Source organism: Alosa alosa, chromosome 8 (genome assembly GCF_017589495.1).
Source record: "Alosa alosa isolate M-15738 ecotype Scorff River chromosome 8, AALO_Geno_1.1, whole genome shotgun sequence".
NCBI classification, from domain to species: Eukaryota; Metazoa; Chordata; class Actinopteri; order Clupeiformes; family Clupeidae; genus Alosa; species Alosa alosa.
Genome location: NC_063196.1, coordinates 30,175,003 through 30,202,920, shown reverse-complemented (window position 1 = coordinate 30,202,920; position 27,918 = coordinate 30,175,003). Strand labels below are relative to the sequence as shown.

The following is a 27,918-nucleotide window of genomic DNA, read 5'->3' as shown; positions in this document are numbered from 1 at the left end:
AAACTGCACGAAAGTGTAGGATCATTATGACACCCTTTGAATGCATGCCAAGTTTTGTGTACTTTCGTTCATGGGGGCCTTTACAATAAAATAATTTATGTGTACATTTAGTGACGCATTACCCAACAAGGATTCCCGGACACTGAAAGACCGGGGTACACAAAACTTGGTGGGCATGTACCCCACATGGATAGCATGGAACCGCCATTTTTCGTTTTCATCTGCAGCCCCCGCTGGACTGGACCCCCCGAAGGAGGGTAGGGCAGACACAGTTCTCTGTGAATCTTTTATGGTATGTTGGTCTCAAGGGCCCACATCAACCTGGCTCATAATCACTCATTTGTGATTTGCCCCCGTAAAAAAATGAAAATCAGTAGGATTAAAAAGAAAGCCAAAATAAATATTCATCATCATCATCATGGCTGCATTTTCAGTATTGGCGAGAAGTAGTCGTTTGTCCACTAGATGGCATCCTTGCAGTGAGACGTAATTTTGTTGGAAGTTAAAAGTGGGTTGAAAAACAATGGACGCTTCATACAAGGACTGTAATTTCTACAGCTAACATCTAATAAGGATAGGACGATGTTCACATGAAGTGTAATTCCCATTTCTTCTTGAAGCCTAAATAAATCGGAGGATGTTTATCGACATGCTTGGTTTTTACTGCAGGTACGCTTAATCTTGTAATATCAATAAGGACCTAGGTAATGTTACCGCTAAGCTTGGTTGAGTGATGGAGGCATTTGATTTATTGCATTTGTAGAAAACTATAAATGCGTTATACCAAGCAAATGTATAGCAGCACTGTTTGTATCTTTCGACTGTCATTTATTGCACGTGCTACAAAATCATTCTGTGCAATGGAAGATTTACCAACGCTACACGGTCTGATACAGTTTTGCCTATACATGCGTGAGACTGAGACATTTTGTTTTAAGTGCGTGCAGGGTAGGGGAATCGATGTGCTTTGATTACAGCTTGGTAGTTGTAGTCTGTGAAATTAAAAAGCACGTGGTGTGTGAAGTATCCAAACAATGACACCTTCATTTCATTATGGCTGCTTTAGCAAAACACCTTAAGCTACTGTGTAGTGGGTCCCATTCAGAAGTGGCTACTTCATTCGCCGGCTTTCCTTGACTCATGGAGCTGCGTGAATGTTATTACAACTTTTCGCCACGATATGACAGTTTAAGTCCGCTTTGATACTGTAAGGCGAAGCCATTGGTTTCCAAAGGAGATTTTATTTGTGTCGCCAGCATAGCCTATTGACAATTTATGTTGTAAATAGGCCTACCTTATAATCCTACCTGTAGCTTAGGGAAGCTAACAGCTTTCTATTAGGATCTAGTTTGTTAGTTACCGCTTTGTCATAACTCCCTGATGCATTTTTGCATTTAGAATAGCCAGAGCGTATATCTCAATCGGAAAATTAAACAATATCGGGTGCCTATGGACTAGGAGCCTGATCTGCCCGCTATTTATTTTTGATTTCTTAAAAAGATTGAGCTTGGTCTGATGAAAGCCAGACTAGCCATGGACCTCAGTTAAACAATGCAAGGGAACATGAATCAGCCTATATTTGCAATCGAACAATAACGGACAAAAGCTCTTCAACTTTGGCCCGTTAAAATGTGTATGAACAGTCTAGCGAATGATTTCATCAAGGCCCATTTGGACATGTCAGTTATTTGCACCACTGGTTAGATGTAAAACAGCATTTCGTTTCAGACTAGGCTACTGTTACTTAATTTGTGCATTGACAATAAAGGATTACATGAACTAAAGATGACTAAAATCTTATGTAGAAGAAGAAACATTCACAAAAAATCCATCCATCCAAAAATGACCTTTGTTTTTGATAGCTGTTGAAAACGGCATGGAACTGACAGAGATGTTTTTGTTTAAAAATACATAAAAAATAAATAAATAAATAACATTATGCTGATACCTTTTGCTTTTCCCAAATACAATGTAGCCTACAGGTGTAAGTGACCTTTCATCAATCCAGTTGCAATGGATGAACTGTGATGAACTGCCCTACTTGTGATTGTTTAGAGATTTTAAAGGTTTTATAACAATTCTACATCTTCTTTGGCTATTCTACAATCTATTCACCTTTTCAGCACCAGTAGGGTACTTTCTGTGCAGCCGCACACACACTCAGGCATGCCAAACAAGCATACACAAAAGTTTCAAGAGTGGGGGATGGAGTAAAATATGGAGACAAATTGAAGTGTGATTTATTTTCGTGGAACGGATGTACAGGACTGAGCGGCGGTCATATTTTGTACCGCTATGCGGTACATCTAGTTATTGATATGTTGACATTTTCATAACATGAACAGCATCTTAATCTTTATCATAAAACATAAAAACATTTTAAAATAAGTCATTGCACATTACAAAAACACTGTCGTCATGTTGAATGAAGCTGAAGAGTTGAGTCTCTGCCTCCAGCAGACTTGGCATACTGGGCCGGTTCCACATTCTCCCCGTGGCGCGCACGTCCACACCTACCCGCGATGTGTGGAGAGGGTCTATGTCACTTGTTTCAATTAAAAACTCGTAAATCTGTCTGAAGGGAGAGGTTGACTGATGTAATTTTAGTTCATCTGACAAATTGTTGACCGAGGTCAGCAGTCACATCATGATCATCAAATCTTGGCAGATTTAAATGTTTGTTATTGCTGGCAGTATTTATAAATTAGTCACAAGGCGTCCGAAATACCGAAATGATTATTATGTAGTCATGAGGAATGTGACCTTACGTCAGTGACTTGTCCTAATGTCCACTGTATCATGAGTATAAGGGAACGTCATGGGGAGAGGTCGGAACAGAAAGACATTTCTCGAACTGGTTTCTGTAAGTGTCCGCTAAAATAAACAAATGTCTGGCCTGACTAAAAATGTCGAAGGCCGAGTGGGATGAGAAATGTCGAGTGGGATGACATTTCATTCTCAAATGTAGACTCAGTAGTTTGACAGCTGGGTGTTTGGAGGTGCAGTCGTTGGTGTGTAGAGACGGTGGAGCGGTGGGGAGTGGTAGTGCTCGTAGTGGGTATGCCAAAGGACGCTTCCCCCAGCAGCCTGCCTGTCAGGAGGCTGCTGAACCACTGGTGGGTGGAGTACGTTTGGAGGAGAGGATTGCTGGGATTATAGTATTGAATGCTGAGCTGAGGTCATTAAAAAGAATTCTTGCATAAGTCCCTGGGTATTCAAGCTGTGTACAGTATGTAATGCAGACTCATATGGAGGTCCACTGACATGTTTGCCCAGTAAGCAAGCTACAGGGGGTCCAGCAGGTGACCTGGGATGATTAGACAGGCCTACAGACGTTCAGTCCAGTGATGCCGGGTTTTCTGGGAAACGGAATGATGGTGGAGCGGTTGAACCACAGTTCAAGGGATATATTGAATATCTCTGAGAAGATAGGAACCAACTGCTCAGCAAATGTGAATGAGTCTGGTTTTAACCAGGCTAAGGGGAGACGTGGTGCTTCCTGGATTTTTTGGTGCTTACTAAATCTTTTTTTGCTTCAGCTTTTAGATTGTTTTTTGTAGCTTTTTTGCTCACCCCTCTAATTTACTTTCCACATAGTTTGGTCTTTTTTATACTCTTGTTAGTTTCCTTTGATTAATTGCAACTGTAAAGCTTCTGTGTTTTTTTGTGTGATTTGTGTTGTGATTTGTGCTTTAAATGAATGGGACCGTACTCTTGTTTGACATCACTGTGTGCTACTTGTAGTTCTTTTTAAGAAGACAGTTGAAACAGACAGCACTCAAGACTTGGGAATAATTTGCAGGTTTGTTTATTGTATTATTTTCTTTGCATGGTGTGTCATAGGAGGAGAGGACCCACAGGAGAAATGAAGCAGGTTTACAGGTTAGTCGTGGCAAGGAGCCAACCAACCGACACCGAGGAGGAATGTAGGGGATATAGGAGGGTTGTCATGGATGCAGGCTTCATTGGGGGAGGGGGGGTGTTCCTTCTTCCTACAGGTCGTCGGCTGCTCCAGAGATTGTGAAGGTGCGTTCCTGTGTGTCGCTCAGAATCTCATCCTCATCAGTCTTAACTGTTCTAAACGCAAACACAGATGGGGGTTAAATTCCGTCCTCACACTCTCTGTGTGTGTGTGTGTGTTAACGTGAATCACACTGACAAATCCCTTGCTGCTGTGCTCAAGGCTTCAGATAATCGTGAGTTTACCTGATCAGGAGGGTCTTCCTCTCGGTCGTCTCCACCGCCTCGGAGAACTCCGCCTTGCTGTTGGTAGACATGGATATCGCTCCATTGGTGGAGGACATGGTCTTGGATTCCATCTCCATGGACCCCGCTGTCTGGGTGGCGCTCATGGATGAACTTGTACCACTTGCCATAGCGGCGCCTCCAACCATATCAGTGCCCATGCCAACGGCGCCCATGCTGGCACTCATGGCACCGGCACTGGCACTTTTTCCACTAGCGCTGCCACTCACGGCGCCCATACCCATACCCATGGCACTGCCATTCATAACACCGCCAGCACTCATCCCACGACCACTCATGCCCATTCCCCCAGCGCCCATGGTAGCCATGCCACCTCCCATGCCACCACCCATGCCGCTGCCCATCAGAGACATGCCACCATGCCGCACCATGGTGTCCAGACGAAGGTCCTCACCCTCAATCAACTTCCTGCAAAAAAGTGAACAAGAGGTATGAGTTTGGTGCCCACCCTTGTGCCAGCAGTGGAGCACTGTGAAGAGATCATAGGTCATCAGTAGGTGCTGTAACAGCCTCTCAAAAGATGCACTGAATGGACACGTTAACTCACACTTGTTATGTGTATTCTCCTAATTAATCGACTATTTCGGTTATCCATTCGCCTTATTCACCCGGCGGCCAGAACGAGGCTATTCATGGGTTTCATCGGGTCCCTTTCCACAGGTGTATTAATCAAGCACCATACGGTCTGCATTCATAATCTAGGTGCTTGATTTTATACACCTGTGGAAAGGGACTGGATGAAACCCATGAATAGGGTATGCCTCGAAAATCTCAGAACGAAGGACTCGGTACATGATAGAATTTTAAAGCACCCTTGACATTGGAACAGTGCTTGGCGAGATTTGATGACGTAACGTCCTTGAAAGAGCGCCTTTGAAGGACCCATCCTTGACTTTGAGAAAGTAATCTTCTTCTTCTTCTTCAGTGAGTTTTTTTGGCAGTTTGCAAACGGAGTGCATTAGTATCACCATCTGCTGGACTGAAATGTGATGGAAAGTGTACCCTGTAGCCTCGTTCTGGCCGCCAGGTGAATAAGGCCAATTGTACCTCCTCCTGACTAGTCATTGGTCTGATCAGAATAGATAACATGAAGAGACATCTCACCTGTAGGTGGTGATCTCAATTTCCAAGGACATCTTCAAATTGAGCAGGTCCTGGTATTCTTTCAACATCATGGCAATCTTTGATTTGATGCCCTGCAGTTCCAGTTTCACAGCCTCAATTCTGGCCTGAGGGACACAAAGCATTGATCAGTATGAGACAACTAAGATGTTCGCCTTGGAACAGTTTGAGACTAGCTACTAGCCATGTTGATGATTATGGTGGTGTTGGAAACAAGATGGCTGAACTCACCAGGAGGTCTTCCTCCTCCTTCTTGTAGCGTTCCTGGGCCTCACGGATCTGAGCCTCCAATCCCTCATTCCTAGTCTTAAGTGCCTCCAGGTCACGTTCCTTGTTTGCAATCTACACACACACACACACCATGAAATGTCATTCTCCAAATGTTTGGCTTAGTGGAAAACAGGAGACCCAGGAAGTGGTGTTGCTCCAGTTAAAGATGAGAATAATTAGATATAAATAATAATTAAAGATGAGAATCATTAGAGCCCCCACTCACATCTCTCTTCGCCCCTGTGATCTCCTCTCTCACGCTCCGTGATCTATCCACGTGCCTTGTTGACTTTTGATTCATGTCCTGGAATTTGTTCTTGTACCAAGAATCCATTTCCTGCCAAAGTGCAGACAAATAGCAGATTACATCTTGATCTTGAATTGACAGATTTTTTTAAGTTTAGACCATTATATTAAAGTGCCTTTTTCGTTTAGTGTTTAACAGTTAATCTCCTTATGAAGCAATGTTCTCTACCACAGGCTTCTGAGCTATAGAGTGCAGACAACCTGTAGGTTCTTGGCGGCGATGCTGTCGTATTGTGCTTGGATGTCCTTGAGCGCAGCCGACAGGTCGGGCAGGGCGAACTCCACGTCCACTTTAGACATGCCACCGTAGATCTGAGCCATCAGTTCTTCAATTTCCTGACAACATCAAATATGACAGGATGTCAACAACAACAGCAATCCCAAGTCATCATGACAAATGGTTTACGTGCAACTTTGTTTTGATTTGCAGTGGCACAGTAGGAATAGGCTAGTTAGATCATATCTGAGAGACATTATGGGTTAAGCATCTGTCACCTTCATACTCTTAATGAGTGTGTCCAATTATTTGGTGTGTGTGTGTGTGTGTGTGTGTGTGTGTGTGTGTGTGTGTGTGTAGGTGGGGGAATTGTACAGTACCTGCTTATGAAGCCTCTGCAAGAACTCCAGCTCACGCTCCAGGTTGTCCAGTTGTTTCTCCAGGGCAATGCGGGCAGCAGTGGCAGCATCAACATCCTGAGGAGCAAAAAAATAATTAAAAACTACAACTACCACCAGTGATCAGTTAGGAACCATCCATAGCCATAGATCTGGACACAAGAGGACATAGAGGTGAAAAATGAAATAGAACAGATAAAAGCTCAAATGTAGCAGGCAGCGTGGCCACTTACCGGGCGGAATGCTACAATATCCATCTCAACCTTCTTCCTGGCCTCCACAGCCTCCTCATACTTGACCTTCAGCATCTCCAGCTGACCAGCCATGGCATCCTTAGCAGCAAAGGCCAGATCCTACAGGCAAGGCCAGAGGAAGAGAATAGAGGTCAAGAGGAGAGAGGTAAGATGAGGAAGAGATGAGTGGAGGGACAGAGGAGAGGTCATCAGCTGAACTTGAGCTTAAAGTGATATGAAATGAGCTTCTTTTTCTTTCCTCATTAATGTCACTGTACAAGGGTTTGGTGATTACTAAGCTACAACATGGCGTGTGGATGTGTCTTACACAACCACTCTTGAGATATGACAATCATCAAGTGGATGGGACGTGGTAGCACAACAATCTGCATCCAAACTCTTGCCTCCCCTGCCTCTGCACTACACCGCACTAAACCTCATCACCACACCCTGTCCACCCAACCCCGTCCAACCCCACACACACTCTTTTGCACGTTCTCACTAATTAGATCCTCGGCCCCCTCCAGTCTGTCCCACTCACCCTCTGCATCCTCATCTGCTCGGCCACTCTCATCATCTCACGCAGCTGCTCCTCATACAGCTTACGCAGGCCAGACGGCTTGGTGTAGCGGTTCTGGATAGCATCAATCTCTGCCTCAAGCAGCTTGTTCTGGGACTCCAGGGAGCGCACCTATCACACACACACACACACACACACACACACACACACACACACACACACACACAGGATCAGGATTAAGATCACAGATGAAGACACTTGAGATTAATAAAGTTGAAAAGAGAAGACACTTTAACATTTACATGTATTCATTTGGCGGATGCTTTTGTCCAAAGCGACTCACAACAATAGAATAACATTTAAGCTATTAACATTTAAGCATGTTAACATTTAAACTTTTAAACTACTGTTACAAGGCTACAGCTACAGTGTTAGAATAGCGTTTCACTACAGTGCAGAGGAGAACATAGCTAGGAGTTTACCCCTGTATCTGCCAATACTAGTACTAGAGGATAGCTTTGTTACCTTCTCAATGTAAACGGCCAGACGGTCATTGAGAGTGACCATCTCCTGCCTCTCGCTGGTGCGGGTGCTCATGAAGGCCTGGTTCTCAGCGGCCGCGGCATCCAGGTCCACACCTCCCATGCCAACACACAGAGCACCCATGCTACCCATGCTAGCGCCACTGTGAAAGCAAATAGCCTTACTACACAAGGTGTATAACCAAATTTAAGAGTATCTGACATTTGTGGTGGTTGCATGGTGTGCATTCTGTCCTATATTATGGTGACAACAAAACACTTGGTGTGTGCCTTTGCGCCTCGGATAATAGTTTTCTAAAGTCTTAGTTTGTCATCTGAGTTGAGTGAAAAGTTAAGCAGGGCCTACCCAGCCATTCTGCGGGAGCCGGACATCGCTCTCCGTCCCATGGTGCCGTTGCGGCCGTAGCTGGTGGAGCTGGCCGAGCGAGTGCGGTTGTCCCTGCGCGTTGGAGACGGGCTGGAGACGCGCACCTGGAGAGAGGTGGAGGAGGAGGCAGCCAGAGCGCCCTCGAAGTGGCGCCGGTACGAGGAGATCCTTTCCGGGCTTCGACTCATGATGACTCCCTGAGGTTGGTTGCTTTGTTCCTTCCGATGCTGTTCGTTGATGACACACTGTCCATCTCCTTCCAACGGCCCTTTTTATATGGTTGGCAGTTCTTTGGCCCATCCAATCGTGCGCGCCAGCTTGGAGGAATCTCGTACCTCAATACAGCATGATCGAAAGTGCCCCTTCAGTCATTTAGCAGACACCCGTGAAGAGGTTTAAAAATAGTAGGGTGAAGAGGTGTTATTAACAAGCTATGGGGAGTCCTCTCCCTTGATCAAAGGACAAATGCAGGCATCATATCATATCAATGTGAAATATGCAGATGATATTCAAACTGAAACCAATAGATTATTGGGTTTACGCATGAATGGGGATGTTATAGACAACCTGAATGACAAGGACCAAAGAGATCCTCCTATAATAAGTCTATGTCATCAATCCAAACACCCAATAATAATAGTTAATAGTTACACCATAGTTACTGGTAAGAAATGCAATGAAATTGTATTTGTAAAGATGTAAAGTGCATATTGGACATTGGGGAGGGATTATTGAGGGATTGGGGAGGTGGGTTGTGGCATAGGCTGTGTAGAGATTGTGTGTGAGTGTTGGGGGAGGTGGGTTGTGGTTTAGGCTGTGTAGAGATTGTGTGTGAGTGTTGGGGGTGGTGGGTGTTCGGATTGTGGGGGCAATAAAGACAGAAAACTATTAACTTGTGCCAAATAGAAATTTTAGTAACAATTTACAAATATTAACAAAGGGTTAGGTAATGACTAGTTTGCTATTTATTATGACACCTTATTATAAAGTGTTACACATTCTTCTTCTAGATCTATAACGGTTATATAAGAACACTGGCGGGCTCAGGAGTCCTCCCAGTGTCCCCATGAGTCAAATGCCCTCAATACTGTCAAAAATGTTTCCGTGTTTCCCTCTAGAGTGCCACAAATTAGTTTGTGAAGAATGTGTCTTGATGAGTGCCCTACTAGGGTTGTAAACATAATGCAACACCCTATACTTGCTGTTCCCTATGTGTGCCCTTCCATTGGAAAAATGTGTCATTATGTAGTGCCCACCAAATTATGACACTTACAGTACAGAATGTGTTGGAATGCAGCCCTGTAAATTGTGCTATATGTGAGAAAGCATAAAGAAGTGCCAACGTTGCTCCTCTAGTGGATAAAATGTGATGCAGTGAAGTGAAGTGTGGCCCTATATCACAGTAAAAACTAGAATGTTAATTTGTTTCCTACAGAGTTGAATGTAACTCTGCTTCAGATGACATTTGAAGAGTTCAGATTAAAAACTCTCTAAATCTGCCTCTAAATCCATCATTTTCTTTTAAATGAGCCTGTTTTATCAGGCTGCTACTGTATAGGTTTTTGCCTACAAATCGATATTTCAGACCAGGAAGAGACTGGTGTTTAGCAGGTTTTGAAGCAAAATTATTTGATTAAAGTATAGTATGTGCGGAGAGCATTCACATAGTTATCTCATTTTTGATGAAGGTGGTGTTTAGAGGATTTTGCTATTGAACCCTTTTGGTCCCACTCGAAATCAGTGTATGATGTATTCTATGGTCAGTGTCAGAATTTCAGAGTTAATTCTACTCAATATTGTTTTTATATTAATAATGAAATGTGTAAAAATATTTGTAGTGTAGCCACACTGTTAAGAGTAATATGATTACCCTGTATGTCGGCTCTATTTAAAGAATTACACTTTAATGTGTAATAATATTGGACCTTAATTTATATACAGTGTCTTTGTTTTAAATCTAGATCATATGATGCAGTGTTCCTGAATTACTGCAATGTATCTAATATCAAATGAAAAAAAGACAATAACACAACATGACAGTACCAGCATTTATTGTAAAGGTCTTAATAATTTCATTACAAACCCATTGCCCATACTTGCCTCGTCTATAATCAAGTGGAGTACAGTTTCCTAATGGATGCCCCTGCAGTGGGAAATGTATGATAAGTGCCCTTACAATGGGCTAAACCTGAAGTTCCCTACAGGGGCCTTTCTCGTGGAGGAAAACAAATCATGAAATGCCCTCTTAGCACTGCGGCACTATGAAGTTCCCTTGCAATAGAAAGGAACAAATCGCAGTAAAAAAATGAGATATAGTGCCCTACAGTCTTCCTTACCATGTGCACTTTAGGGAAGCTTTTTCCAAAGTCAGCGCCATGATGACGTGGGTCTAGGGTGCCACCAAATATTTTTTCTGTATCTGCAGGTGGCAGGTAAGTTAGGCTAATATCTAGCTGATATTTTGATGTAATCTCATCTGCACTGTCCATCTTTTCATTTTTCAATGGGCACTGTAGGCCAGGGCATTCTGCGTTACAATAATAACACAAGCAGTCAGGTCACTGCAGACCCTCACAATGGTAAGGAAAGTGAAACCAAAGTCCAAACTTTAGATCCTGATCTGTATCCAAATTACCATGAATATGAGATATGGTGACCCTCACCAGTCAAGAAGTCAGTCAAGAAAGTTATGCAAGTGGACACACAGACACACACACACACACACACCTTTCATGCCATGGCCAAGAGGGTCAATAATTGAGTTATCTTGTTTCTGACCATTTGGCAAGAGCAAGGTAAAAAATAATTAAAAAACGATGAGAACCATTTAGTCTTAATTCCAAAATTCTACATTTAGCTGCCAGAATTTAGACATTTCCTGGGGTAGGTCACCTGGACCCCCTTCCAGTTCTGACCTACCAATACCTCTGTTTTTTAGTCAGGTTACACCATGTTCAGCTAAATATGTTTGTTTGCAGAAAGTTAACAGTTTAAAGCATTTTCATTTTATCAGAGGTATTGTAATATTTTACACAGTGTTCATTTTTATTAAGGATGAAAACTATTTCATCATACTTGATACATCATGAGGTCAACAAACAGAATTCCTGTCAAGATTCAAGATTTGTGCTCGATTGTGTTTTAAGCCCCCACCATCGACTTCAAGGCAGTGCTGAGACTGTCGACTTCAAGGCACCTTACCTTAACCCTAACCCTTGTCTAACCCTAGTGCCTTCCATGCAGCGCTGCCTGGAAGACAACATTGGGGGCTTAAAACGCCAAGTTGGGTACAGTATGTAATGCAAGCCCATATGAATTGTGTTGTCCACACCATCCCTGCTGGCCCAACAGGGGTTCCAGCAGGTGACCTGGGATGTTTTTCAGGTCACCAGCGCTAGTCGTTCAGTGCGACAGGCCTATAGATGTTCAGTCCTGTGATGGTGGAGCATTTGAAGAAGGATGGAACACTATCACAGTTCAAGAGATTTGTTGAATATCTATGGGAGGATAGGAGCCAATTGCTCAGCACGTGTTTTCAGACAGGAGGGAGAAACCTGGTGCTTTCTTGATGTCTTGGTGCTTTCTAAATCTGGTACTTTTGTTCACTCATCCTTGTATTTTATTGGTTTTATATCCTATATATTTAATGTTTTATGAGTTTTCCAGTTTCTTTAATCTTTTTATACTTTTTATACTAGACATGACACAGACAGGACTCAAGACTTGAGAGTAATTTGCAGGTTTGTTTATTTTTTCTTTGCATGGTGTGTCATAGGAGGACAGGACCCACAGGAGAAATGAAGCAGGTTTACAGGTTAGTCGTGGCAAGGAGCAACTGACACCGAAGAGGAATGAAGGGGATACAGGAGGGTTGCCATGGATACAGGTTTACAGGTTAGTCATGGCAAGGAGCAACTGACACCGAAGAGGAATGAAGGGGATACAGGAGGGTTGCCATGGATACAGGTTTACAGGTTAGTCGTGGCAAGGAGCCAACCAACCGACACCGAGGAGGAAGGAGGGTTGCCATGGATGCAGGTAAACGCTTCATTTGGAGGGATGGGTGAAGATGAAGATGGTGGGTGCTTCTTCCTACATGTCGTCGGCCGCTCCAGAGATTGTGAAGGTACGCTCCTGTGTGTCGCTCAGAATCTCGTCCTCATCGGTCTTAACTGTTCTAAACGCAAACAAAGATAGCGGTTAAATTCCATCCTCTCCTCACATTCCCAGTGTGTGTGTGTGTGTGTGTGTTTCCTGAGTGACATGAAACTCATCAGCAAATCACTTGCTGCCATGCGCAAGACACCAGATCAACATGAGTTTACCTGATTAGGACGGTCTTCCTCTCGGTCATCTCGACCGCCTGCTCCTCAGAGAATTCCGCCTTGCTGCTGGAAGACATGGACATCGCCCCATTGGTGGAGGACACGGTCTTGGACATCCCGTTGGATGAGGACATCATGGTGGACATGCCGTTGGACGAGGACATGGTCTTGGATTCCATCTCCATGGACCCCGATGTCTGGGTGGCGCTCATGGATGAACTCGTACCACTTGCCATAGCGGCGCCTCCAACCATATCAGTGCCCATGCCAACGGCGCCCATGCTGGCACTCATGGCACCGGCACTGGCACTTTTGCCACTAGCGCTCATAGCGCTGCCACTCATGGCGCCCATACCCATACCCATGGCACTGCCATTCATAACACTGCCAGCACTCATCCCACTTCCATTCATGCCCATGCCCCTAGCGCCCATGGTAGCCATGCCACCTCCCATGCCGCTGCCCATCAGAGACATGCCACCATGCCGCACCATGGTGTCCAGACGAAGGTCCTCACCCTCAATCAACTTCCTGCAAAAAAGTGAACAAGAGGTATGAGTTTGGTGCCCACACTTGTGCCAGCAGTGGAGCACTGTGAAGAGATCACAAGTCATGAGGAACAGAGTTCAGTAACAGCCTCTCAAAAGATGCACTGAATGGACACATTAACTGAAACTTGTTATGTGTATTTTCCTAATTAATCTATTTCGGTTATCTATTGTATTCTCCTGACAAAAAGTCATTGGTCTGAACAGAAGAGATAACATGAAGAGACATCTCACCTGTAGGTGGTGATCTCAATTTCCAAGGCCATCTTCAAATTGAGCAGGTCCTGGTATTCTTTCAACATCATGGTAATCTTTGATTTGATGCCCTGCAGTTCCAGCTTCACAGCCTCAATTCTGGCCTGAGGGACACAAAGCATTGGGTCAGTATGAGACAACTAAGATGGCTGCCTAGTGCTACTAGCCATGTTGATGATTATGGTGGTGTTGGAAACAAGATGGCTGAACTCACCAGAAGGTCTTCCTCCTCCTTCTTGTAGCGTTCCTGGGCCTCACGGATCTGAGCCTCCAATCCCTCATTCCTAGTCTTCAGTGCCTCCAGGTCACGTTCCTTGTTTGCAATCTACACACACACACACACACACACACACACACACACACACACACACACACACACAAACACATACAGTAAACACACACACACACCATGAAATATTCTCCCAATGTTTGGCTTAGTGGAAAACAGGAGACCCAGGAAGTGGTGTTGCTCCAGTTAAAGATGAGAATAATTAGATATAATAATAATAATTAAAGATGAGAATCATTAGAGCCCCCACTCACATCTCTCTTCGCCCCTGTGATCTCCTCTCTCACGCTCCGTGATCTATCCACGTGACTTGTTGATGCTTGATTCATGTCCTGGAATTTGTTCTTGTACCAAGAATCCATTTCCTGCCAAAGCGCAGACAAATAGTGGGTTACATCAGACCAAATTTACAAAGAAAAATGCCATCTTTGTCTAGATTTTAACGTTTAACAGTTAATCTCCTTTTGAAGCAGTGTTTGTCATGTTCAAGAGTTTCCTCATTTTTCTACCACAGGCTTCTGAGCTATGTAGTGCAGACAACCTGTAGGTTCTTGGCGGCGATGCTGTCGTATTGTGCTTGGATGTCCTTGAGCGCAGCCGACAGGTCGGGCAGGCCGAACGCCACGTCCACTTTAGACATGCCACCGTAGATCTGAGCCATCAGTTCTTCAATTTCCTGAGGACAGCAGATACCCATAGTATGTCAACAACAACAGCAATCCTAAAGGCCATCATCACAAATGGTTTAGGTGCACCTGTGTTTTGACTAGCACAGTGGGAATAGGCTTGTTAGATCATGTCTGAGTGAATTATGGGTTCAGCATCAGTCATCTTCATCCTCTTAATGAGTGTGTCCAATTAAGGTGTGTGTGTGTGTGTGTGTGTGTGTGTGTGTAGGTGGGGGGAATTGTACAGTACCTGCTTATGAAGCCTCTGCAAGAACTCCAGCTCACGCTCCAGGTTGTCCAGTTGTTTCTCCAGGGCAATGCGGGCAGCAGTGGCAGCATCAACATCCTGAGGAGCAAATAAAAATAAATAAAAACTACAACTACCACTAGTGATCAGTTAGGAACCATCCATAGCCATAGATCTGGACACAAGAGGACATAGAGGTGAAAAGAAATAGAACAGAGCGAGCAGGCAGTGTGGCCACTTACCGGGCGGAATGCTACAATATCCATCTCAACCTTCTTCCTGGCCTCCACAGCCTCCTCATACTTGACCTTCAGCATCTCCAACTGACCAGCCATGGCATCCTTAGCAGCAAAGGCCAGATCCTACAGGTAAGGCCAGAGGAAGAGAATAGAGGTCAAGAGGAGACCTCAGTCATCAACTGAACTTGAACTTGCGATATGGAATGAGCTTCTGTTTCTTTCTGCATTTCTTATTAATGTCACTGTGCCATGTTGCTTTGGAATCACAGGGTTTGGTGATTCCATAACTACAACATGGTGTGTGAAGTGACTTACAAAACCACTCCATAACATCATCAAGTGGATGGGACGTGGTAGGACAACAATCCGCATCCAAATTCTTGCCTCCCCTGCCTCTGCACTACACCGCACTAAACCTCATCACCACACCCTGTCCACCCAACCCTGTCCAACCCCACACACACTCATTTGCACGTTCTCACTAATTAGATCCTCGGCCCCCTCCAGTCTGTCCCACTCACCCTCTGCATCCTCATCTGCTCGGCCACTCTCATCATCTCACGCAGCTGCTCCTCATACAGCTTACGCAGGCCAGACGGCTTGGTGTAGCGGTTCTGGATAGCATCAATCTCTGCCTCAAGCAGCTTGTTCTGGGACTCCAGGGAGCGCACCTATCACACACACACACACCAAACACAAACACACACACACACACACACACACACACACACACACACACACAAGCTCAGAACTAAGATCACATATGAAGACAGGCAAGAGTGGCTAAAGAAGCTTTCTTACCTTCTCAATATAAATTGCCAGACGGTCATTGAGAGTGACCATCTCCTGCCTCTCGCTGGTGCGGGTGCTCATGAAGGCCTGGTTCTCAGCGGCCGCTGCATCCAGGTCCACGCCTCCCATGCCAACACACAGAGCAGCCATACCACTCATGCCACCCATGCTGGCACCACTGTGAAAGCACACAGCCTTACTGCTCAAGGTGTATAACCAAATTGAATATCTAAGGGACTGTACGATATTTAGCGGGGGTCGCCAGACGATCGGGTTAAAAATGTTCTGCCTGGCCCTCCCCCCTGGTCAAATTTGTTTTTCCAGGGGCCTCCCCCCGGCTCAAAAAAAATCTCCTAGGCCCTCCCCCCTACGTGAATCAAATAAAACTGGTCGAAAAATGACGTTTACAAGGTTAAAACGGCCAGCAAATGTCATAAGCACACATACACACACACGAGTAGGCTACACACCAGTGTTGCGCAGGTTTGGTCACAAGCGGCCCGCGGTCGCCAGATATTTTAATCAACCCGACCGCAACTCGGACCGCGAATATTAATTAGGACAAAATTATACCCGACCCGCGATCCGACCCGCTTATTTACAAAATGTGTGCTTTTGGTTATAGCCTGCATGCAGCGTGACAGTAGTCCATTTCTGTAAAACAAACTAATTTATTTGCGAAACTTTATGCAGTAGAACTACACGCAGTAGGCATGCAGGACATTTTTGCGCAGGAGAGAGAATGAGAAGAGCGCAAGCACGCACGCAACCACCAAGGATTAGAACGGATAAGATTTGGCCATGGACACACATCTTTCTTTCGAAAACAGAAATGGTGAGGCAAGGTATAGGCAAGAGAGATACATTGCTGGTCAAAACGTTAGCGTAAGAACTGGTTTCAAATGCTGAATGAAGCACAAAGCTTTACTAAAGCACACCCACTGTTTAAAGTCACAAACACAACGAACAAAGGTAACTTTTATGCATGCGCGAACCTATACATACCGGTAGATATGGCTGTGTAGTCTGTGCCATAACATTTATTCCTGCAGGCTGCCCGTTTCGGCTGTCATACTTTTAAATGGCTTCGCAAGAAGTAGGCCTACATAGACCATAACTTGTACTACTGTCATCTTCTTTAAGAACTTTTCCCAATATTTCCTATAGCCTATATCGCTTTTCCTGAAGGGGTGTCTTTATTATTTTAACTCGCGTCTTCAGCTTCTTTACTGTTGACTTTACTGTACTGATGCTTTACTGTATTGATGCTAGCCTTCTCGTGATATTTTAAGTAGGCCTATTTGTAGAAATATATATATTTAATTAATTTTAACTGACCCGCCCGCAAATGACCCGAATATCATTAAAATATTTTGTTTATGACTCATAACCGCGGGTGACCTGCAAGCTTACGAGGGGGGTTGTGGGAGATTCAGGTAGGGTTGCGACTTTTTGGACTCGCCCACTCTGTCAAAGAGACGTGAATCATGTTTTGGCCTACAAACCTTTTAAAATATCGAAAACGGATCATGGATCAGGAAAAAATAATTTTCCTCGGCCCTCCCCCCAGGCCAAAAAAATTCTCCTGGGCCTTCCCCTAAGGCTTAAAATTATCTTATAGCCCCAACCCGGTAAATGTCGTAGGCCTACAGTCCCTCATATTTGTAATGATGTGTTCTGGGTTGCATGCATTCTGTCCTATCTAATACTGACAGCAAGACACTCCGTATGTGCCTTTGCGCCTCGGGCAACAGTTTTCTAAAGTCTATGCTTGTCATCTGAGTCAAGTGAAAAGTTACCCAGCCATTCTGCGGGAGCCGGACATCGCTCTCCGTCCCATGGTGCCGCTGCGGCTGTAGCTGGCAGAGCTGGCCGAGCGAGTGCGGTTGTCCCGGCGCGTTGGAGACGGGCTGGAGACGCGCACCTGGAGAGAGGTGGAGGAGGAGGCAGTCAGAGCGCCCTCGAAGTGGCGCCGGTACGAGGAGATCCTTTCTGGGCTTCGACTCATGATGACTCTGGGGTTCGTTGATTTGTTCCTTCCGATGCTATTCGTTGATGACACACTGTCCCTCTCCTTCCAACGGCCCTTTTTATACAGTGGTAGCTCTTTGGCCCATCCTATCGTGCGCGCCAGCATGGAGGAATCTCGTAGGCCTACCTCAATACAGCATGAGCGCGAAAGTGCCCCTTCAGTCATCTAGCGGACACCCGCGAAGAGGTTTAAAAATAGTGGGGTGAAGAGGTGTTATTAACAAGCTATGGTCCTCTCACTTGATCAAAGCACACATGCAGGGCATCGTACCAGTCTCTGAAAGAGATAGCCATCATACAGGGAAACTAATAGATTATTGGGTTTCCGCATAGAATGGAGAGGTTAGGTTACCCGAATGATAAGTACCAAACAGATATCCAATCCTCCTATAATAAGGCTGTCATCACCTGGAAAGTGAACAGGCTCGCTAGGACATCTCTATTTCCATATGTGTCATAGTTTATTGTGTTTATAGCAACCCGGTTGCGCAGACTGATCAGACTTCACAATAAGCCTACTGTTGACTGTGCGTACTTGGTCTTCGGAGGAATGTAACGACTGGATGGATTCATGTTCGTAACTTGCTTGCGTCAGCGTCAGTATTAAAAACCTCTGTTCAGGCGTGGTCCATGCAGATTTTTTGACTTAGTCATAGCCTGCTCCCTGCATAAATCCGTGCAATCGAAAAATAAAGCTATTCTAAAACACCTTGGCCTTCCATAGCTCTCCTTATGAAACTGTTTTCACTCCTCAGTTTTAGGTCTAGGAAGGTCGTTTAACCTAGGTTGTTTTAAATGACAGCATTTAAAGCAGTTTACAATGTCCTAATACAGCCTTTTTGTGCATCAGAGCTGTTTATCATGAAGGGTTTCTTTTGAATAAATGTTATATTGTTTTATGTTTGTTTAATTCCGTTGTGCGAAAAGTAAAGACAAAGTAAAGGGAATCCAAAATTGAAGCTGTCCAGATATTACTGTAAATGACATAGGCCACCGGAACTAATATTATGGGAGGCACACGCAGCTACCCGGTTCGAGGTATGCTGGACTCGCTTTCTAGGGGTACTTCTACTCTGAAGTGTTTATAACTAATACTAGCAGATATTGTGTTGTCTATAAAACTTGGTCCAAATTAGATTTTCTACCTCACTTTAAACGTGATGGCGGGGAACTTTTGGCAGAGTTCGCATTAGTAAGTATTTTGTAAATATGTCACACATTTAACATTTTATTCATGAAGCTTCGGCTTTGTTATTGAGCTAGCATCTGAAAGGATGCTATCGATTGCTAACGTTAACTAGCTGCAATAGGCTAATGCCTAAAATCGCTTTTGTTAGTGCCATCCTACTAGGTCGTTGCTTATTAAATAGAAGACACCGTGATACTTGAAATGATAGCAATGAGATTAATATGCCTTGGAGGGTGATCACGGAGGGTGATTGCAAAACGGTCGCTAACTAAATTAGCATAGTGTTTAGATGGCTAACGTCCGTGATATTGTGAACTTACGTTATCCATCTATCAGCTAGCTGACTTGCAGACAGTAACGTTAATGTTAACGTCAGCCTTTCATGTCAGATCTGAATGTTAAGTAGATCAGCTGGCTTGGTGCTTTGCAATGAACATTGTTTAAAAGTCATATTACTTTTTTTAAAGGTTGGTTAGCATTACTCAGGTCGTGAAATAATCAGACATAGGGCCTACGCGACCCTTTCAATATGGACCCTTTCCATTATCAGCATCATAGTTGGCCCCGCAAGACTTCCTTTTTAACATTCCATATGTTATCTTAATGTAGAGGAAGTAGATTGGGGCCCAAATAGAACGTTCAAGCATTGTTTTTGTTTTTATTGATGAAAGGGTCTATATAAAATGAGCAAACTAATGTTTAGGAAAAACTCTCCGCCAGGCTTCTGCATTTTTTTAACTAGGCTCACTGTGGCTTTGTATCATTTGTGTCCCAATCACGAGATGGCCCCTCTTGAATGACTGAAGGCTCTGGAATCTTTTGACATTGCTGTACATTTTAGGTTTGTGTTGTTATTTTAATGTGTTGTCATAATGTTTTGTGGTATTTTAGCTTGCAATGGGTCTTGGACAAGCAAGACCTGATAAAAGAGCGTCAGAAGGACCTGAAGTTCTTGACGGAGGAGGAGTACTGGAAGTTGCAGATCTTCTTCGCCAATGGTAGCTAGGCTGTTCATTAAAATAACAATACATTCAATCAAATTCTCCTCCCAGTTCAGATTTCAGCAAGACCATCTGATACAGCAACACAACACAGCATACCATTAACTCACCACTCACCTTTTTGGCTATACTGTAGGAATACACTTACACAATAAAAAGATACAGAAAGCATGCTGCAGGGGAGCTTTGAACATTCTAACAGATTTTGTTACACAACAATGTAAAGTTGTGTAACAAGGTACATACCTGGTAATTTTTTGAGATCTAAGTGCGTGGGCCCTGGTTGAACTGACGTGGAATGACCCCAAAGGTTGATGATGAAAGTTCTAAAATTCCATGTTAATGAACGGAATTTAATGAACGTAACCTTTGACCTCCACTTGGGTTTTCATGTGGCCTCATCGTGGGCCTCATTCAGTACAGAAGCATAAGACTCTTTAGAACGTTCAATTTCCAACATTCCCGTACTGGCTTAAGGGTTAAATTATCTTACAAAACCCTATGGGCTCTTAGTTGTACCCATCTGTAGAATGCAGGAGTGCAAAAGGGTGTCAGTTGACAGTGTTCTCCCTCTGAACCCAGAGAGATTGTCTCATGAACACGAGGGGTTTGACTTTTCTCTGGGTGTGTTTCAGTCATTCAGGCCCTTGGGGAGCACCTGAAGCTTCGACAGCAGGTCATTGCCACGGCAACTGTTTACTTCAAGCGTTTCTATGCCAGGTAAGCTCCCATGGTAGTGAGGGTGGTGCTGCCACATGGTAATTAAAAAATGGGCCATCGTCAGCACATTTCAAAAGCAAAGCAACCAGAATGAACCGCAACATGCTGTAGATTTAACCAAATATGAGTCTGTTAAGGGATGACCTGACTAGAGTTCTGTTTACTACACATGGTCTGGCACCAAAAAGCACTTTCCATGCAGATTCTGGTTCTTATTTGAACATGACTGCTGCCATTTTGACTATTGTTGAGCTTCTTTTCAACACACTGGAAGAGGGTGATGTCTGGATATATATGTGTGTGTATATGCAGTGTTTTTGATGTTTGTCTGCAGGTACTCTCTGAAGAGCATTGACCCTGTTCTCATGGCCCCCACCTGTGTTTTCCTTGCATCAAAAGTTGAGGTAACCTTTGACCTCCATTGGGGTTTTCCTATTGCCTCATACAGTACAGAAGCATAATACTCTTTTTTTTTTTCTCATGCTTTGTTTCTCCTCACATATACTCTCTTGCTTTCTTTCTCGTGAAGGAATTTGGTGTGGTGTCCAACACTAGGCTCATTTCTGCGGCCACCTCTGTGTGTAAGTGATTATAAATTCTGAACACAGTAGAATCCTGCCGCTGATGAATTTCCTTGTTAGACGCTTAGGCAGTACTTGATCAACGTTAGTTGACATCAGCATAACCTGTCGCATGTATGGTACTGTCTGTGTACAAAAGTCACAGTGAAACTGAAATATGTGCACGTCTCCTGATGATGATACTCATGTTGTTTTTAAATGAAAGTGAAAATAAACTGACTTGATTTGATATTTTGCAGTGAAAACACGCTTTTCCTATGCCTTTCCCAAAGAGTTCCCTTACCGAATGAACCATGTAAGTAACACATATTTGGATAGGTTCAGTTAACCCACAAACATATATGTGCACATTCAATGTGGAGAGTGTGATCTAGTGTAATACCTAGTCCTGTGATGTCATCTGCTTGTAGATGGCAAAATAAAAAGTGACTGTATTAGAATGTGTGCCTTGTTTAGTTTCTGCAATTGTGTGTGTGTGTGTGTGTGTGTGTGTGTGTGTGTGTATCAGTGGTCCCCAAACTTTTTCTTCCGAGGGCCAGCTCACTATGCCTGGCTGTAAGAGAGGGCCAGAGACTCGGAGTATATCAGTAACCATAAATAGCTTAGTGCTGTGAACAACAGCAGCCTACCTTAGTTGAATATTCCATTACATTATCATATAGGCTACTGCAATTTAATACCATTGTTAGCTGTGTTTATGTTGTCATCATGCCATATCAGTGTAAAATACTAATAAAAAGACTTTAGCATTCCCAAAAGTATTAGCAGGGAGTCCCAAAAGTATTTCATTCAAAATGTGTGAACTCTGAACTCTGTGTCTTTGCATACACAGCTCAAGTTGTGAACAAGCAATATCCTACAAATAATTTAAAGTTCTCAAACTATGAGAGTTTTATGAAGTGCTGGCAAAAACATCTGAAATCACCTGATGAGAACTTTCTGAACTCTATGAACATTTAAACGAGTGAATAGAAATAATTATCCCAGAAAGTCCCAGAAATATGACTTGAATAGAAGTTAGTTAGTTAGTTATTAACAATTAATTGATAAACTTTTAAAATACTTTGAGCACTATGCAGTCAGCATAGGCCTCTTACATTGTTTGCAGGTAGGCCTACATTTCATTCCGTTTTCAATGGCAAACGCGAAACAGCGCCAAAACGACCACCAATGGACAAAAAGAGTGTTACATATGTACTGTTAAGACTCGCCATAGAGAATGAATAGGGGTAATTACGGAGGTCATAGATTGACGATGTCGTACTCCCGTGCGGGCCAGATGCTATACACGGACATGTTTTGGGGGGGCCACTCAAAATGAGGTGGCGGGCCGTAGTTTGGGGACCACTGGTGTATATAAACGTGTAATTGTGAGTTAGATTGGGCTTCTGTCCTGTGTGTGTGCGTGTGTGCACGTTCCCGGCGGCCTCTCCTCCGCCCAGCTCCATTAGTCAATCCGGCTCTGGGAGTTTGTCGAGTGGGGCTGCCCCGTGGCGTCACATTCCGCCCAATGTGTTGCCACCTACCTGCCAAAACTGGCAGAGGGTTGAGGCTGTATGCCACTGCCCTGGCATCCCCCTCCCGTCTCAAACACCCCCCAACACCACACACACACACACACACCACCACCACCACCACCACCAATTCCTCCCTCCTCCCTGCCCACCCGCCCGCTACTTCTTCTCAAGCCAGTGCCAAGTGCTCGGCTATCACCCGCGCCCACTTATTAACTCTGGTATCCAGGCAGTGGGCGCGGGAGCGAGGCGGCCGTCGCTGGCGTTCCACCTGTCCAATGGCCGTGTGGAACATGTATTGATGTACTGTAAGTGCTGCGAAGTCATTAGCGGCGGCCGGGCATCCGCTCAGCAGCGCGCTGAGGCACGCCGGGGCCATCCATCCACACACCTAAACCTCCCCGCGTTGTGGCACGGCTAGCTTATTTCCGACTCTCCCCTTGTGTTTGTTACCACTGTCCACTGCGTCTCTCGGCCGGTCCTCATGCTTTCCTCTTTATCGCTCCACAGATTCTCGAGTGTGAGTTCTACCTGCTGGAGCTCATGGTAAGAGAAGTCTGGCTCCATGTCAAACTGCGTTGTGATGTAGAGAGAGGAGTTCTCTTCTCTCATTGTCCCTTGCTCTAGTTTGAAAGTAATTAAAGAACTCATGACGAAATGTTATGCACATATTGTAGCCTTAAGCTGATGATACATGGGGCAACTTTTTAAGCAATGTTTCTGGGCAATGTTCCTCATTATTGTGGTTCTGGCATGGTCCCATTGATATTGGCCAACAATTTATTTACTGGACAACTTTAATCATCGGTGGGCAAATCCTCATGGTCATCCAATCAGAACAAATGGAATTTGTTATGTGGTTGCCAGGCAACATTGCTCAAGTCGACCCATGTATCATCACCACAAGATCTTATTTGGAAGTTGGAATAGTCATTGATTGATTAAATGTTTGATGAAGTGATTGATTGATTGATTGTTTTCCTATATCCTTGACAGGATTGCTGTCTGATTGTGTACCACCCTTACAGACCACTTCTGCAGTATGTTCAAGACATGGGGCAGGAGGACATGTTACTACCTCTGGCCTGGTGCGTACATGCCACTTGTAGTCAGGAGTTGTGTGTGTGTGTGTGCGTGCGTGCGTGCGTGTGTGTGCGCGCGCGTGCGTGCCACTTGGAGTCAGGAGTTGTGCGTGCGTGCGTTAATGTGTATTTGCCTGTCTCATGCCACTCCAACTGTAGTTACCTGCACTTTGTGTTTGCGCATCCTCTCCTGTCCAAATGTGTGAGTCTGAGTGACAGTGAGCGTCTGTTTTTAAATGTTGTATCATATCAGTGTGTGCCTCTGTTTGCAGGAGGATAGTGAACGACACGTACCGAACGGACCTCTGCCTGCTTTACCCTCCCTTCATGATCGCCCTGGGTAATAAAAAAACTTGTTCTAGAACGGATACTTCCGGTCTTTGATTATGATACCGCTGAATACCATTTGAGCGTGAAATTAATGATTTATGAATAGATTATTATATTCTTCATTGCGCTGCCTTTGTTTGATAAAACCTTGCCAGGTATATCTAGTACTCTGCCTTGCCTAATAACACCCTTTAGTTGTTCTAAATCACTGGAACCTACCCCCTACCCCTTGGTTACCCTTGGGTCTGAGTGTAACATTAAATGTCTTCCCCCTTGTCCTCCTCCTCCAGCCTGTCTGCACGTGGCGTGTGTGGTCCAGCAGAAGGATGCCAGGCAGTGGTTCGCTGAGCTGTCTGTGGACATGGAGAAGGTCAGCATAGTGGTCAGAGAAGACTGAAATAGATATGATATGAAATGATAGATGTAATATAAGATAATGAAGCCACCTGCCTCTCTAGCATATCCCAGGATGCTGCTGTGAGTTTTGACATGCTGTCTGATGGCTACATTTGCAGATCCTGGAAATCATTAGAGTCATCTTGAAGCTTTACGACCAATGGAAGAACTTTGACGACCGGAAGGAAATGGCCGCCGTGCTCAACAAGATGCCCAAGCCTAAGCCTCCACCCAACAGGTTAGCAAGATGCCCAAACCTAAGCCTCCGTCCAATAGGTTAGCAAGATGCCCAAATCTAAGCCTCCACCCAATAGGTTAGCAAGATGCCCAAATCTAAGCCTCCACCCAATAGGTTAGCAAGATGCCCAAACCTAAGCCTCCACCCAATAGGTTAGCAAGATGCCCAAATTTAAGCCTTCGTCCAACAGGTTAGCAAGATGCCCCAACTTAAGCCTCCACCCAACAGCTTAGCAAGATGGCCAAATCTAAGCCTCCACCCATACCAATAGGTTAGCAAGATGCCCAAATCTAAGCCTCCACCCAACAGGTTAGCAAGATGCCCAAATCTAAGCCTCCACCCAACAGGTTAGCAAGATGCCCCAACTTAAGCCTCCACCCAACAGCTTAGCAAGATGGCCAAATCTAAGCCTCCACCCATACCAATAGGTTAGCAAGATGCCCAAATCTAAGCCTTCGTCCAACAGGTTAGCAAGATGCCCCAACTTAAGCCTCCACCCAATAGGTTAGCAAGATGGCCAAATCTAAGCCTCCACCCATACCAATAGGTTAGCTGGATGGCCAAATCTAAGCCTCCACCCATACCAATAGGTTAGCTGGATGGAGCCCCACTCAACTACATTCCACTAGTCGGGCCACAGAGGGAGCGTTTCAATCTTCCTCTCACCAGGCCTCTCGGCCGCTTTTCGGCTGTGCTCCTAATAGAGTGCACATGTTGCCATCCTAGTGCTAAGAGGGACACCGTATGAGAGTTAAGCCATTTACAAACTTGTCATTACCAATACTGTGCCAATACTACTTGTCAGTACCAAGTACCAATACTGTGTCTTAATCATGCACTTGTAGTCCTCTAGATGGACTAGAAATTGATGTGTGTTGTGGTCCTCTGGCGGACAATAGATCTGAGGAAATGAGCATGCATACTATTAGGATATTTCGGCTTCTGTGTCTGCTGGCTGAATTTCAGCCTGATTAAGTAACTTCTTACCCCATGCACTGAGGGCTAATCAATGGGGAATAGGTTTAGCATAGCAAACAATGAACTCTGGAGAGCACTGTCATTTACTCTCTGCCATTTGTAAAACGCAGTGTGGCAAAATGTATGAAGCCATGCATTCCGCTTCTGTATATTTTGTGTGAGTATATTCCCTTGATACTGGAGTCCACTCATTTTTTTTTTTTTTTTTCTCTCTTCATGTGTCTTCCCTTCCAGCGACAATGACCAGACTTCCAACGGCAACCAGAACAGTTCCTACAGCCAGTCATAGAGTCAGTGCCAATAAGCTACCCAAGAGACGTCCAATCAGCATCCCCCTCTATCTCTGTTTGTCCCTCCCCATGTGTGTATATGGAGGGGGTGGGTGAGCCTATCAGAGGAGCCTGAGCCTATCAGAGGAGCAGAAGCAGAGAAACAGACTCGTGTTGTGCCTGACCTTAGATGATGATGTGACCTCACAGGGAGTGCGGCAGCAGACAAGACTGTTGGGGGAGCCTTGGATTGGTATGGGTGGAGGAGTGGAAGGGAATGTGGAAGGGGTAGGGGTAGTTGTGCTTGTCTGGGGGTTGTGGGGTAGGGGTAAAAGAACGTTTGATGATCCTGACTTCCTTGAATAAACCCACAGAGCACCTGTTTTAGTGGGAGTTCAGTGGGAACAAAGAAAACTTGATCATTGCTGTGTGTGTGCGTGTGTGTACGTGCGTGTGTTTGTGTGTGTGCATACGCGTGTGTGCACGTGTGTGTCATATGGGATGTTTTCATTCCTCAGGGAGTAGAGCAGTCCTTTTTCATTTTTCCTAAGCGGACACACATCACCAACTGATTGGCTGGCAGGCTGTTTGTAACAGCCGTCTGATTGGCTTCTTGAATGAAAAGACAAACCCACGAGGAAGCAGAGCCGTGATCTGATTGGACACTGATTTGTGATGTATAGTTGGGGGTTTATGGGCAGTGTTTGTGTGACGTCTGCAGCGTTTTTGATTCCTCATCCAACCCAACCCTCTCACTGCTCCCTTCATAAACCATCCCTATATAGTGCCCAGTGTTTATTTTCATTTCTGCTTAATCTAGTTTAGCTCAGAATAAATTATATAAATATAATATCAATCGTTGACTGATCAACCCAAACATATTAAGCTCTCTCTTTTGTGCTGATGTTGATGTACTGTAGTGGTTTGGGTGATTTTTAATCTGTTTTAGTGTGTTGTGATGGTGACATGCTGGTTTAAATCATTCCTGGTATTCATTGCTGTTCTCAGATCGGCTGTAATGATTGTGTGGGTGCTTGTAAGGGTGAGTGAGCGAGAGACAGAGACACAGGCCTTATGTACAGTTCTAACCACTGTTTACCATTGACAAACTATAGGGGCTCACCTATATGAGTTGACCAACTGTGACCGACAGCCCTGTTTAAAAAAACATATCACACATCCCCATATTTGCCCAAAGTCTGCACGCTCTCTTATAGAAAAGTAAAATTTACTGTTGTGTGTAGAGACATCTTTTTTTTTCTGTTGCATGTCTTACTTGCTTTGAAATATCTGCCTCTGTGTGTACGGGGATGCCTTGTGAGAGAAAATTGGCTGACCGATTGGTGGAATCTGAAGACAAACCAAAATACCACCTGGACCTGGTCACAGCAGATGTTTTTTTTTTTTCATTCATGTATTGATTATTTTGTTGTTTTTCCATTTTGTTTCCCTTTACTGCATTGAACTTCCCCTTAGGGGTGACTGTGATTTTAAGTGGTCAATATTCGAATTCACTCCATTTATCTCACAAACCACGCTTTTGCTGTTACTTGAAAGTTGGGCTAAGTTAACCGATCTCGAGTAATAAAACTGAACCATTGTGGTACAAATAATTTGCCTGGGCGTCTCTGTCAGCAGCTCGAGGTTAAGCAAATGTCCCCCTGATGAGTCAGAATGTCACTTACATGATTAAACCAGAGACTGCAGCGCAGCGACACCTGCTGTTCGGTTGGCGGTGTGTGCGTCCTGTTGTTTACTTTTGCAACAGGACAGAAGCTGTTATGTAATATTCAGAAATCAAAAGGACCCTGCCATAGGTAGCGCTAGGTGGGGTATTGTTGCCCTAACAGGCTATGTGATGATAGTTTGAGGTGCTGGAATGTGATGTGCTATTGACATTTTTCAAGGATAAGCGGAGATGGACACTGTAGCCTGTATCTGTGTGTCCGCGAGTGAGGTGGTGTTGGGGGTGCTGAGCAATACAC

The 27,918-nt window shown here is 44.5% G+C and overlaps 3 protein-coding genes across 3 annotated transcripts; 1 reads left to right on the top strand and 2 right to left on the bottom strand.

The window, feature by feature from the left end:
• Positions 1–3,792: 3,792 nt before the first annotated feature.
• Positions 3,793–8,493, bottom strand: LOC125298970 (glial fibrillary acidic protein-like). Its single transcript, XM_048249964.1, has 11 exons — positions 8,221–8,493; positions 7,858–8,017; positions 7,354–7,503; positions 6,813–6,932; positions 6,562–6,657; positions 6,166–6,300; positions 5,885–5,995; positions 5,620–5,730; positions 5,371–5,495; positions 4,207–4,674; positions 3,793–4,077 (listed from the first exon to the last, which is right to left on the bottom strand). The coding sequence occupies exons 1-11, from the start codon at positions 8,427–8,429 to the stop codon at positions 3,993–3,995; spliced, it is 1,770 nt and encodes a 589-aa protein (XP_048105921.1). The 5' UTR covers positions 8,430–8,493; the 3' UTR covers positions 3,793–3,992.
• A 3,478-nt stretch (positions 8,494–11,971) lies between these two features.
• On the bottom strand, positions 11,972–19,168 carry LOC125298969 (desmin-like). Its single transcript, XM_048249963.1, has 12 exons — positions 19,145–19,168; positions 17,404–17,801; positions 15,614–15,782; positions 15,334–15,483; positions 14,816–14,935; positions 14,577–14,672; positions 14,200–14,334; positions 13,913–14,023; positions 13,584–13,694; positions 13,349–13,473; positions 12,567–13,097; positions 11,972–12,418 (listed from the first exon to the last, which is right to left on the bottom strand). Exons 1-12 carry the CDS (start codon positions 19,151–19,153, stop codon positions 12,334–12,336), a joined length of 2,040 nt encoding a protein of 679 aa, XP_048105920.1. The 5' UTR covers positions 19,154–19,168; the 3' UTR covers positions 11,972–12,333.
• On the top strand, positions 18,669–26,167 carry ccnc (cyclin C). The gene is made up of 12 exons (XM_048249965.1): positions 18,669–18,827; positions 19,716–19,822; positions 20,461–20,545; positions 20,880–20,949; positions 21,075–21,126; positions 21,366–21,421; positions 23,151–23,186; positions 23,637–23,728; positions 23,995–24,062; positions 24,343–24,422; positions 24,568–24,686; positions 25,899–26,167. The coding sequence occupies exons 1-12, from the start codon at positions 18,796–18,798 to the stop codon at positions 25,951–25,953; spliced, it is 852 nt and encodes a 283-aa protein (XP_048105922.1). The 5' UTR covers positions 18,669–18,795; the 3' UTR covers positions 25,954–26,167.
• Positions 26,168–27,918: the final 1,751 nt, after the last annotated feature.